At 43.1% G+C, this 13,769-nt stretch overlaps 1 protein-coding gene across 3 annotated transcripts in view; it reads right to left on the bottom strand.

Annotated features, from left to right (window-relative positions):
• MCM8 (minichromosome maintenance 8 homologous recombination repair factor) overlaps window positions 1-13,769 on the bottom strand; it is a 71,152-nt gene that overhangs the window by 49,037 nt on the left and 8,346 nt on the right. For all 3 annotated transcript variants that reach the window (XM_040351688.1, XM_040351686.1, XM_040351689.1), the window contains exons 2-3: window positions 12,797-13,008; window positions 11,843-11,935 (exon numbers count right to left, since the gene is read on the bottom strand). In XM_040351688.1, coding sequence (XP_040207622.1) covers window positions 11,843-11,935; window positions 12,797-12,968 — 265 coding nt within the window. In that variant the 5' untranslated portion in view covers window positions 12,969-13,008. The remainder of the gene's footprint in view (window positions 1-11,842; window positions 11,936-12,796; window positions 13,009-13,769) is intronic.

The raw sequence follows: 13,769 nt of genomic DNA, 5'->3' as shown, positions 1-13,769 counted from the left end.
ACATACATACATACACACACATACACACACATACACACACACACACACACACACACACACACACACACACACACACACACAGTAAAACCTTGGATTGCGAGCATAATTTGTTCCAGAAGCAAGCTTGTAATCCAAAGCACTTGTATATCAAAGCAAATTTTCCTATAAGAAATAATGGAAACTCGGATGATTCGTTCCACAACTATTTATTCAAAAGTCCTTCAGTTTATAGTGCAACTCACTACCTCAACCTGTCCGGCTATCCCCTACTCTTGCTACCTTCAGGCGAATTCTGAAAACTTACCTCTTCAGGCAAGCCCATCATGTCTCCAGCTAATCTTTTACCACTTCCATCAGCTCCTTCCCCACAGTTACAACCTTTTGTACCACCTGCCCCACCCTATTAGATTGTAAGCTCTTCTGAGCAGGGCCCTCGTAATCCTCTTGTATTTTATTGCATTGTAACTGTATTGTCTCCCTTTTATATTGTAAAGCACTGCATAAAACTGTTGGCGCTATATAAATCCTGTATAATAATAATAATAATAATATAAAAAGATTATAGCAACGTGACCAGGGTGTGCAACCATAAAATCAACATCCATAAATGGAAGCCTCCCCAAGGGGATTAGAAGAGAAATCCAGCAGGAGCTTCAGTGTATAAAAGAGAAGAGAGGCGCCTCAAAGTGTAGTAATATGGTTACATTTAATGAAGGTACAACATTTAGCAACTCACATGGTTGATGATTAAAAGAGGCACATCCAAGTATGCAGGCATCCGGGGTAAAGTGATCCACATAGACTGTCCTCCTCACCAACAGCTCTTACCGCTGTCAGTCTGCAATCGTGATCGGGAAGACTACCCTGCAGTAGAGCGATCTGAAAGAGTGGCATGAACTGCTAATGGAGCGCAGTGTGGAAGGGACGATGTCGATGGTGGTGCAGAGGAAGGTCTATGTTGGCAGTTTTACCCCGGATGCCTGCATACTTAGATGTACCTCTTAATCATCAACCATGCGAGTTGCTAAATGTTGTACCTTCATTAAAAATGCTCAATCCTTGCAGGTACTGGCCCACGGCTCACTATCGCCAGTGATGATCAATGAAGGAAAAAAAAGGGGGGGGGGGGGGGGGGGGGTATTGGCCGCATACCACAGAGGGATAACTTTGATAGAAGATATAAAATATTGCCACCATGCCATAGGAAATTACAGCAGCATATGCCGATGCGTTTCACATGGGTAGCTCGTGCTTGTTCACAACCATATTGCTACACTTGGAGGAGCCAAAAGAGAAAGATGCCGCTCAGGTGTGGAAATCTTCAAAATAATTGCTTCTCCCAGAACCACGGGTGCAGGCAATGCATACGAGATTGCAAAACAAAAGAACGGATGCTTCTGGATGGCCGCACTCCGAATAAAAATTTCCTTTATTGTAAATCCAAATAGAAAAATAGCACTACATGTCACGGCACACGGGCAGAGCCGACGCGTGTCACACTATATTTGGGCCCGGATTCTCGTACGAGTTACGCCGGCGTATCTCCAGATACGCCGTCGTAACTCTGAGTCCGAGGCGTCGTATCTATGCGCCTGATTCTTAGAATAAGTTACGCATAGATTTCTATTAGATCCAACCGGCGTAAGTCTTACGCCGTCGTATCTTAACTGCATATTTACGCTGGCCGCTAGGGGCGTGGACGCTGATTTACGCCTAGAAATACGTAAATGAGCTAGATACACCAATTCATGAACGTACGCCCGGCCGACGCAGTACAGGTACGCCGTTTACGTTCGACTTTTCCCGGCATAAAGTTACCCCTGCTATATGAGGCGTACCAATGTTAAGTATGGACGTCGGGCCAGTGTCAAATTTTTCACGTTTTACGTCGTTTGCGCAAGTCGTTCGCGAATAGGGCTGGGTGTCATTTACGTTCACGTCGAAATCATTGGCTTCTTGCAGGTTAATTTGGAGCATGCGCACTGGGATACTTTCACGGACGGCGCATGCGCCGTTCGTAAAAAGCGTCATTTACGCGGGGTCACATAAAATTTACATAACACACGCCCACATCTACCACATTTGAATTAGGCGGGCTTACGCCGGCCTATTTACGCTACGCCGCCGCAACTTTGGTTTGAGAATACGGAACTAACGTAAATAGGATACGTTACGCCCGCACAAAGATACGCGGTTCTACGTGAATCCGGGCCTTAGTGTTTAACCACTTAAGGACCGGACCAATATGCTGCTAAATGACCCAAGGGGTTTTTACAATTCGGCACTACGTCGCTTTAACAGACAATTGCGCGGTCGTGCGACGTGGCTCCCAAACAAAATTGGCGTCCTTTTTTCCCCCCACAAATAGAGCTTTCTTTTGGTGGTATTTGATCACCTCTGCGGTTTTTATTTTTTGTGCTATAAACAAAAATAGAGCGACAATTTTGAAAAAAATGCAATATTTGTAACTTTTTGCTATAATAAATATCCCCCAAAAACATATATAACAACATTTTTTTCCTCAGGTTTAGGCCGATACGAATTCTTCTACCTATTTTTGAAAAAAAAAAAAAAAAAATCGCAATAAGCGTTTATCGATTGGTTTGCGCAAAATTTATAGCGTTTACAAAATAGGGGATAGTTTTATTATTTTATTTTACTACTAATGGTGGCGATCAGCGATTTTTTTCGTGACTGCGACATTATGGCGGACACTTCGGACAATTTTGACACATTTTTGGGACCATTGTCATTTTCACAGCAAAAAATGCATTTAAATTGCATTGTTTATTGTGAAAATGACAGTTGCAGTTTGGGAGTTAACCACAGGGGGCGCTGTAGGAGTTAGGGTTCACCCAGTGTGTGTTTACAACTGTAGGGGGGTGTGGCTGTAGGAGTGACGTCATCGATCGAGTCTCCCTATAAAAGGGATCACTCGATCGATGCAGCCGCCACAGTGAAGCCCGGGGAAGCCGTGTTTACATACGGCTCTCCACGTTCTTCAGCTCCGGGGAGCGATCGCGACGGAGCGGCTATAAACGAATAGCCGCGCCGTCGTCCCGGATCGCTCCCCGCGGGAATCCGACCGCCGCATGTAGTGGGGGGGTCCCCCGACCCACGTCTAGGCAGGGACGTACAGGTACGCCAATGTGCCTGTACGTGCCATTCTGCCGAAGTATATCTACATGCGGCGGTCGGGAAGTGGTTAATCATAGCATAACACTAAGCCTCTGGTCTCTTTTATACTCGGTTGTGACATAACGCTACGTCAGGTTTTAAATAACATTTAGAGAAATAAAAGTAAATATTTTATTAGGATTTGGCTGTGGTAAGGTCTCTCCCTTTCTCATATAGCCATGGTAGACAAGACATCGCTCGTATATCAAGTCAAAATGTATTTAAAAAAAACGTTGCTTGTCTTGCAAAACGCTCTCAAACCAAGTTACTCTCAAACCAAGGTTTTACTGTATATGCATAGGGCCAGATTCACGTAGCTCAGCGGATCTATAGATCCGCTCGATCTACGTGAATTAAGATCCGCTCCCGCAAGTCTAGGAGGCAAGTGGCTAATTCACAAACCACTTACCTCCAAACTTGCGACGGCGGATCCCAAATCCCCCAGCGGAATTCAAATTCCGCGGCTAGGGGAGTGTCATATTTAAATCAGGCGCGTTCCCGCGCCGATTTAAATACGCAGGCGCCGTCCGCGAAATTTCCCGGCGTGCATTGCTCCCACTGACGTCGCTAGGACGTCAGTGGTTGCGACGCTTACGTAAACGACGTCCGTCCGTATTCGAGAACGACTTACGCCAACAACGTTAAAAAATTCAAATTCGACGCGGGAACGCCAGCTGCGCCTGATAAAAGAAAGGGTAAGTATACGACGGGTACGCCGCTACGGAAACGTCGTAAGAAGACTGCGTCGGGTCCGCGTACGTTCGTGAATTTGCGTATCTCGCTGATTTACATATTATTTCTTGTAAATCAGCGGGAACCCCCCCCGGCGCCATTTTTAAATTTAAAAATAGATCCGACAGTGTAACACAGTGTAAAACTGTCGGATCTAGCCCTATCTATGCGTATCTGATTCTATGAATCAGGCGCATAGATAGGACCAGTGTAAGTCAGAGATACGATGGTGTATCAGGAGATACACCATCGTATCTCTTTGTGAATCTGGCCCATAGAGTGGAAATTCACCAAATATCTAACAAGTATGTTTTTACATTAATTCTATAAAGGGCTTTACTGCTTATAAATTTCATGCCCATACATTAGCAGTCATTGTTCCGTTTATATGACAAGTAGCAATAAAATGATTTAGCTGTACAAACTGTAAGCCTCTTATCAGGGATTTAATATACATTTACAAATCATGAATTTTCAAAAGGTTAACCTTTTCAACGATGTAAAAACGTGCGATTATATGCAATTATTCTGAACACCGCTTAAAAAATGCAGTAGGAAGGGAAATGGATGTGAGGTGCGCAGATGGAAATGAACGAGAGAAAAGTAGCAAAACAGAAAAAAATAAAACTTTTGTCCAATATTAACTGTATAACAAAGCCAGAGAATCCAAGGTTTTTTTTACAAAGAGAAAGTAGGGCAGAGAATGCAGAAGATAGCTCTGCTTAGAACACATTCCTACAAGGGGGACCGCTACAGTGTAATTCAGCGGGGGCTCTGAAAAAAAAAATGGAACCCCCAAACAGTCATTGGGGCATATCTGGTATTTTTTTCTGCGGTTTTGTGTAGTTTAAAATATAGAAAAATGCATTTATATAACAAAGAACTGTACATACTGTAAATTGCTCATTGAAGCTCATATGAATGTAGCTGGGCAAGCTTCTCCCCAGAGTTCAACTTTGCCATATGTCACATCTTCCCTGGAGGGAGGTGATCCATGAGAACAGACACAGCTCTATAATTCTGAGCCAGATAACATATCTTCTCCACGTACAAGATGATAGGAATGAAAAGGTTTGACCATTTTGTTGCAGCTATAGAACATTTTTTAAATCCACGTTTTTCTGAGGTTTAATTAGACTTGTCAGGTTTTAAATAAACTTTTTTTTTTAGAAATAAAAAGTAAATATTTTATTAGAATTTATATGTAGGATGTGTGTGTAAAGGCAGGCATCCCAATACATTTGGTAATATAGTGTACATCATGTAGTAGATTTGTACATATACTGAGCCAACCAGGGACGCCTATATATATATTATATATATATATATATATATATATATATATATATATACACACACACATACATACATACACACACCAGAAGTGCCCGTTGCTAGGCAGATCGTCCTAATCTGCCACTTCCTGATCCGCGGTCCGTCTTCTTTCGTCTCCTCCTCGCGCTGCCTCCTGGGGAATGGGGAAGCAGTGTCTTCTGGGACCTTGTGTGTGTCCCAGGAAACATCACCCATTCACGTAGCGGCTCGCGCAGTAGGGAATCGGGCGGTGAAGCCGCAACGCTTAACTTCACGATTCCCTCACCGAGGATGGCGGTGGGGCCGCCGAGACCCGAGCGATTGAACGGCTTCGGCTACCGTCATTGCGGGCACCCTGGACAGGCAAGTGTCCTTATTAACCTCTTGACCACCGCCCCATGTCAAAAAGACGTCCTCCTTTTTAAAGTTGAATATCTCGATAACGGCAGCAGCTGCTGCCACAACCGAGATATTCATCTTTGCAGGGGGCGGTGGTGTACACGATAACGGCGGTCTCCGCGGCGGATTCGCCGCGAGATCGCCGTTATCAGTGGCGGGAGAGGGGCCCCCCCCCCCTCCCGCCGCTCTCCCGCGCTCTCCGCCGCTTACCGGAGCCGTCGGTAGCGGCGGAGGGGATCCGATGTGTCCGGCAGCTGAGCGGGGACGGGACTGAAGGAGAAATCTCCTTCACCCGTCCTCATAGCTCTGCTGGGCGGAAGTGACGTCAAAACGTCAGTCCCGCCCAGCCTCTTAAAGAAACATTTTTTTTTTTGTCATTTGAAAAAATGACATTTTTTTTTTTTTTTTTTTTTTTTTTGCATTTAAGTCTAATTATGAGATCTGAGGTCTTTTTGACCCCAGATCTCATATTTAAGAGGACCTGTCATGCTTTTTTCTATTACAAGGGATGTTTACATTCCTTGTAATAGGAATAAAAGTGATCAATTTTTTTTATTTTATTTTTTTCAGTGTAAAAAATTATAAAACTAAATAAAAATAAATAAGAAAACCAAAAAAAAATTTTTTAAAGCGCCCCGTCCCGACGAGCTCGCGCGCAGAAGTAAACGCATACGCGAGTAGCGCCCGCATATGAAAACGGTATTCAAACCACACAAGTGAGGTATCGCCGCGATCGTTAGAGCGAGAGCAATAATTCTAGCCCTAGACCTACTCTGCAACTCAAAAAATGCAACCTGTAGAATTTTTTAAACGTCGCCTATCGAGATTTTTAAGGGTAAAAGTTTGACGCCATGCCACGAGCGGGCGCAATTTTTAAGCGTGACATGTTGGGTATCATTTTACTCGGCGTAACATTATCTTTCACAATATATTAAAAAATTGGGCAAAATGTATTGTTGTCTTATTTTTTAATTCAAAAAAGTGATTTTTATCCAAAAAAAGTGCGCTTGTAAGACCGCTGCGCAAATACGGTGTGACAAAAAGTATTGCAATGACTGCCATTTTATTCCCTAGGATGTCTGCTAAAAAAAAATATATAATGTTTGGGGGTTCTGATAAATTTTCTAGCAAAAAAATTGTGATTTTCACATGAAGGAGAGAAGTGCCAGAATTTACCTGGTGGGCAAGTGGTTAATAAAAAGTCAGCTACAGTGTTAGTAGCTGCTGACTTTTAATTTTTTTTTTTTTTAACTAGACCTCCGCTTTAATGTCTTTCATTGTATCTTCCAGTATGAGAACCCATGGACCATCCCCAATCTGCTGTCTATGACCCGGATCGGCCTGTCCCCCGTGTTGAGCTATCTGATCATCGCTCGGAGTATTCGGTCTCGCAGGACTGACTGATCTGGTGAGTTTATTATTTTTTATTTATATAATTATTAATTATAATAAATTTATTTTTTATTCCCTGAGTGATGCATTTCTGTAAATGTTTGTAGACTAGGAGCAAAGTAATAACCTCTATTTCCTTTCTTAGGTTTCATCCATGTGAGCAATATGTACAGTAAGTGTTTTCCAGTGCGGGGATGCAGAGGCGTTTTCAATGCATCTCTGTGCAGACCGTTCCATTGAAGATAAATTGGGACACAAACGCTGCTTCCAGTTTGATCGCTGTGCAGGTCCCCAAACACAGACACCTGCATGGATGTCTAATTGGGAACAGAAGTTGTATTCCAATTAACATGAATAGGACTGCCTGCACAGGGTTACACCCCTGCATCCCCATGCGGGCAAAAACAGCCACTCATCAGGGACTGACATCCTCTTTCTGGCTATGGTTCAGCACTCGCTCACTCCCACCATCTACACCATATTTTTGGTATGTAAGCTTAGGACTGTCATCCATGTTCCTCATTTTATGCTTAATGTTATTGCAGATAAAATACTAAAATACTATCTAATACTCCAGATTTGGAAGCATCAGCCCCTGATGAGTGCATAAGCACGAAACGCGTCAGAAATTAAGGATGCCAATTCTTTCCGCCCTGGCCACGGGACAGAAACTGCACTTCTCAAAATCTGTGACGACGCCCTTGAAGCAGCAGATGAAGGAGAATCATGTCTCCTGCTGCTGCCGGAACTCAGCGCAGCTTTCGACACAGACCACAAAACTCTGCTCACTCGTCTCGCAGAAGTAGCCGGAGTCGCAGACGCAGATCTACTCTGGTATGCATCCTTCTTAGAGAACCGATCCCAGAAAGTGAAACTAGGAGCTTACACCTCAGAAGCATGTAAAATTGAATGCGGAGACCCTCAAGGATCACCCCCGTCGCCTGTGCTTTTCAACATCTACCTCTATCCACTCCTCAAAATCATCAGCACCCAGGACCTGCTCTATCACTCCAACGCTGATGACACCCAACTTTACATCACCAACAAAAAAGACATACTACGCACTGGAAATTGATCTCATTGATCGACGATTGGATGACGAAGAGCTCTCTCAAACTTAATGGATCCAAAACAGAACGCCTCTTCCTCCATGCAAACCGAAACATATAGCTAGATTCAGGTAGGGCGCCGCATCTTTAAGGCGGCGTATCGTATTTACGCTACGCCGCCTTAAGTCAGAGAGGCAAGTACTGTATTCACAAAGCACTTGCCTCCTAACTTACGGCGGCATAGCGTAAATGGGGCTGGCGTAAGCGCGGCCAATTCAAATGAGGATGGGGGGGCGTGTTTTATGGAAATGATTGGTGACCCGACGTGATTGATGTTTTTTTACTAACGGCGCATGCGCCGTCCGTGTACATATCCCAGTGTGCATTGCTCCAAAGTACGGCGCAAGGACGTATTGGTTTCGACGTGAGCGTAAATTACATCCAGCCCCATTCACGGACGACTTACGCAAACGACGTAAAATTTCCAAATTTCGACGCGGGAACGACGGCCATACTTAACATTGTAAGAGGGTGCAATGAGTGAAGGCCTAATGTTGCACTTCCGGCGCCCAGTGGTAGTCAATTACCTCAACCGAAGTGGTGGAGATGTGATATATACTATTATAAAGTGATGGGACAATCCCCACAATAAAGGTGGAATTGCTCAATGTAGCAGCTATTTAAGTTAAATGGTGACCCATCTAAAGATATAGAAATATAGAAATTCAGGTGATTTTCTTGGTAGTTCGGTGCACCTGTACCATAGTCTATCACCTATCACACCATCACCGATCTTTGGGATCATTCAGTACTGAGTGGTCACTTACCCACTCATAAGCGTTGTTTTTTATCTTTTTGAACACCAGTTCACAATTTATTGATAAACCTATTTCCATACTTAACATTGACTAGGCCACCTAGGGGGCAGCTTTATCTTTACGCCGGCGTACCTCTTACGGAAACGGCGTATCTTTACTGCGACGGGCGCACGTACGTTCGTGAATCGGCGTATCTAGTCATTTACATATCCTACGCCAAACTCAATGGAAGCGCCACCTAGCAGCCAGCGGAAAAATTGCAACCTAAGATACGACGGCGTAGGAGACTTACGCCGCTCGTATCTTAGCCTAATTTAAGCGTATCTGGTTTCCAGAATACGCTTACATTTACGATGGCGCAGATTCAGAGTTACGACGGCGTATCTACCGATACGCCGGCGTAACTCTCTCTGAATCTGGCCAAAAAACTACCAAGACGTTTACACCACCCACCATCTTCGGACAAACAATCTCCCCTAGCACTAAAGTTAAAAGCCTCGGAGTCATCTTTGACTCAAACATGACAATGGACGCACAAATAGGATCAGTAGATCTCCGGATCTCACCACCTTCTTCGCTTGTTGCGTAGACTCATCCCCTTCATCCCGGAAGGAGGCACAGCAGTAGTAGTGGGAACAAACATCAATTCCCGACTCGACTATGCAAACTCCCTCTACCTAGAACTTCCCAAATACCAAATATCATGTCTACAAGTTATCCGGAACACAGCAGCCAGACTGGTAACTGGAAAAAAAAAACGTGGGAATCAATCGTCCCGTCCCCGAGGACCCTCCACTGGCTAGCCGTGAAGGATCAGATAACATTTAATATCCTCTGCCTCACCCACAAATGTACACAAGGTAATGCTCCGCAATACATCTGCGACAAAATAAAGTACTACAACCCAAGTCGCCCCCTCCGGTCAACTAACCAAAACCTCCTCCAAATCCTCAAGACCCGCTACAAATCAAAAGGCGTACAAAGATTCGCAATCCAAGGACCCCGGCTATGGAACGCTCTACCCACAGACATACGCTTGGAAGAAAACCATCGGGTCTTCAGGAAAAGGCTTAAGACCCATCTCTTCTGAAGACACAGGCGGACACTGGCTGCAAAAGCGCCTTGAGGCGATTTAGTTCGCATTTGTAGTGTTATACAAGTTACTCGCTCACTAACTTGGAGGGGAACCCTGAGGCCTGTTTGTTGCATCTTTTGGAACATCCAAGACATCTAAGGCCTCCCTCACAATTTAGTTATTGAATGCGGCTAAGGCATGCATCCCCCTGTTGGAGATCTGAGAACCCACCGTCGTAATCCTTGTGGTTTTCCAAAAAGTCAATGTATATGGAGGATCTTATTGTCCTTGCACAACAGGGAGGCGATCTTCAGTGACATCTGGAGACCGTGGCAACATTTTGTATATACTGATGCCCATCTTCAGGGAATCTCGCACTTGGGCTGAACCCTTGAGAATGGTTACAGTACAATCCCTGGGCGAGTGGCTCCACACCTCTTGCTAAACCTCAACTCTCCACTTCCGTACAACAGACAATCGATCCCCTATTCTTCACAACTGCCTCTTACTTGTTCTTATATTTTCACATTTTCTCCCCTTCCTGTTTTACTGGGCTCGCTCAGATATCCGAATATCCTGTTGTACACTGACGGAGTTTCACAAAACCCCAGTATGGGGTCACCGGGCCCGCTCCTCTGTATTATTTTGTAAAAATATGGTTGCACAGTTTTAAGCTTACAAGTTTCTGTGCTTGGACTCTCACAACACTACTTTATTTGTTGCACATGTATGAATAACTGTAGATCACCTTTATACTTGATCTGTTTTACCTGACCATTTATACTGTGTTTTGCTAGGTCTGGTGGCTCGCAAATTTAATTGAGAGATTTTCATTGTTTATGCTATATGTTGATTGACTGAAAATTGCAACACTTGGAAAAATAAAATTTCCAAATCAAATCAATGAATGCTTTCACACTGGAGCAGCGTGCTGGAAGGGCGGTGGAAAAAAACGCCCTTCTCTGTTGAAATTATTAGAAAGCTCTTCAAAAGCGCGTGAAAAGCTCTTCTAAAAGCGCTCAGTGTGTAAAAGTGGCCTTAGAGAAAAAAAAAAAAAAAAAAAAAAAACACGAGTTACGAAAAACTAAGTCAAGGCAATTTTAACCACCGCAATAGGCTGAAAAAGGGTTAAAACCGCCCGACGGCAGTGCTGCCCATTGATTTCAATGGGCAAGGGCGCTTTAGGAGCGGTGTATACACTGCTCCTACAGCACCTCAAAGATGCGGCTAGGAGGACTTTTTTTTACCGCCCTGCCAGTGCACCACTCCAGTGTGAAAGCCCTCTGGCTTTCACACTGGAGTGAAAGAAGCAGCTCTTTCAGGGCGCTATGTTTAGTGCTATAGCGCCTGTAAAGTGCCTCAGTGTGAAAGTAGCAGTAATGTGTAGCATGTTAATATTTACATTTCTTTTCTAATTTATGCATCACAGCAAGCAATATACAGAATTTTACATTCAGTTCAATTTACTTTAGTATAATCAGCTGTGCAAAGTAGACGGTACCCAAAAAACAAAAAGAAAACCACAGGAGATAAAATACTAAAGGGACATACTGTACTGTAATTATTGGGAAATGTTGCTGCCAAAGCGTGTCCCCTTTGAGAGTTGACAGGGTTAAGTGCATGACTAGCATCAAAATGCTTTCATATATCGCACAGAGAAATTGTGCGTCTTCCCTGACTCCTGACACCGGCAATCAGGAGCACAAATTGAAAAATGTTGCCCTGTTAAAGATAGTTGATGGAACATAAAGGAGAAACACAGGCAGCAGATGACTGATAGCACGCTGGAAATAAAAGTAGGAAGGAGGGTAAAGTACTTTTCCCTTTATAGCTGCTGCATCAACACTAGCATTGAAATATTCTTTGGTATCTCTCACATGTTTTACCTTCAGAGAAGTAAAGCTTCCAGCCTTTGTATGGGACATATTTATCCAAGGAAGTCTGTGTATATCGAGGTCTGGCAGGTGATCCAGAGAAACCTAAAACAAATATCGATTAGGAAAAGGGTTCTTCTATTTTTTTTTATAAATTACAGCACCATCATCCACAAAGAAACAGAAGGAACAATGTAAAATAAACAGTGTCTTTGAAAATGTGCCTGCACTACTTTAATGTGACTTTACATTCTCTGGATCAAAGTCGCACCGGAAATCACGTGACTTTGGAGACTTGCTAATGTGAATGAAGCTTAAAAAAAAAAAAAAAAAGGGTATGGTTTTAGGTATGTGTTAATTTTCAGATACAAATTACAATTTACTTTTATGGAAGATGATGCATTGTCAATAATAATAAAAAAAAATAAAACAACACCCTGAGCAGTACAGTGGCCAAGTGGTTAGCACTTCGGCCTAGCAACACTAGGGTTGTTGGTTCGAATTCCAACCACAGCACTACCTGTGTGGAGTTTGTATGTATTCCCTGTGCGGGTTTCCTCTAGGTACTCCGATCTCCTCCTACAATGACATGCTGGTAGGGTAATTGGCTCCTGTCTAAATTGTCCCTAGTATGTGTGTGTGTATGAATGTGAGCTAGGGACCTTAGATTGTAAGCTCTTTGAGGGCAGGGGCTGATGCAAATGTACAAACTATATGTAAAGTGTTGTGTAAATTGATGGCATTATACAAGTACCTTAATAAAAAAAACAAAAAATTATAATATATTATGTACGTGTGTGTGTGTAATATATATATATATATATATATATATATATATATATATATATATATATATATATATATATATTTTTTTTTTATTATTATTTTATATACACATACACATTATATACACACACACATTTTTTTTTTTTTTTGTTTTATTAAAAAAACAATGGTCTCACTTACATGAAGGCTCATTTCCAGGGTTCTTGTTCCAAAGAGCACTCTGCCCCCTCCCGTTGCCTCTTTGCTTCCAGGGTCGGCCTCCTCCGCCTCCTCCTCTCCATGCCCCCGAATATTGATTTCCTCCTCCACCACCTCTCCAACCTCTTGATCCTCCTCTCCAGCTCTGACTCATTCCATAGCATTAGAAATCACTCAAACAGCAATACGGCTCTCTGAAAAACAAAGGGAATGAGGAGAAAATGATTGGGCTGAGCATGTAGCTGGAATGCTAGGAGCGGATATATTCCTACACCCAAGTCTTCTCTGTTTAATCTTTTATTTAATTGCATCATTATTTCTAATGTTTGTGAACAGACACTATTTTAAAGGGTACTGTATACCTGCTGTAACCGGGCCGGGGGAAATAACTTGAAGAAGATGAAGAGCTTTCAGCTGCAAACACCGGTTTGCCATTAAAAAAAATAAATACAAATTCTGCCCTTCATTGTAGAAGACTACAGGAGAGTTTTAAGATATTACTAAAATCATCAACGTAAAACTAAAGGCATTTTCTTCTTTTCATTTTAGATAGAGTAAAGGGGGGGTTATTTTGCCATTTTTGGCCCATTGGGGAGATTTTCCTTCGCTTCCTGTTCCATAGCTAAAAACAGGAAGGGAAGTGAGAGGAAATTCCTCCAAAGTGAGGGAATGCCTGATTGTCACCAGAACCAGTGTCCCCATTGGAAGATTTCCCCTTTATTCCTGTTCTGGTGACAACCTAAAATTTTCACTTTCACTTCTAATGATAAGCATGACAAATAGAAAGGGTGACTCTCCCCAAAGAGGGCACAAGCAGCAATAGAAGCCCGACAGATATTCTAATCCCTCTCCACTCCATTTTGAATGAGAATTCCATGTTGCAACCGTGAGTCCCATTTACTTGAATATGACAGGACCAATAGTTAACAGTGGGACGTTTTGCATTGGCGTCAAG

This window comes from Rana temporaria, chromosome 4 (genome assembly GCF_905171775.1).
Source record: "Rana temporaria chromosome 4, aRanTem1.1, whole genome shotgun sequence".
NCBI lineage: Eukaryota > Metazoa > Chordata > Amphibia > Anura > Ranidae > Rana > Rana temporaria.
This window is presented reverse-complemented; position numbering and strand designations above follow the sequence as displayed.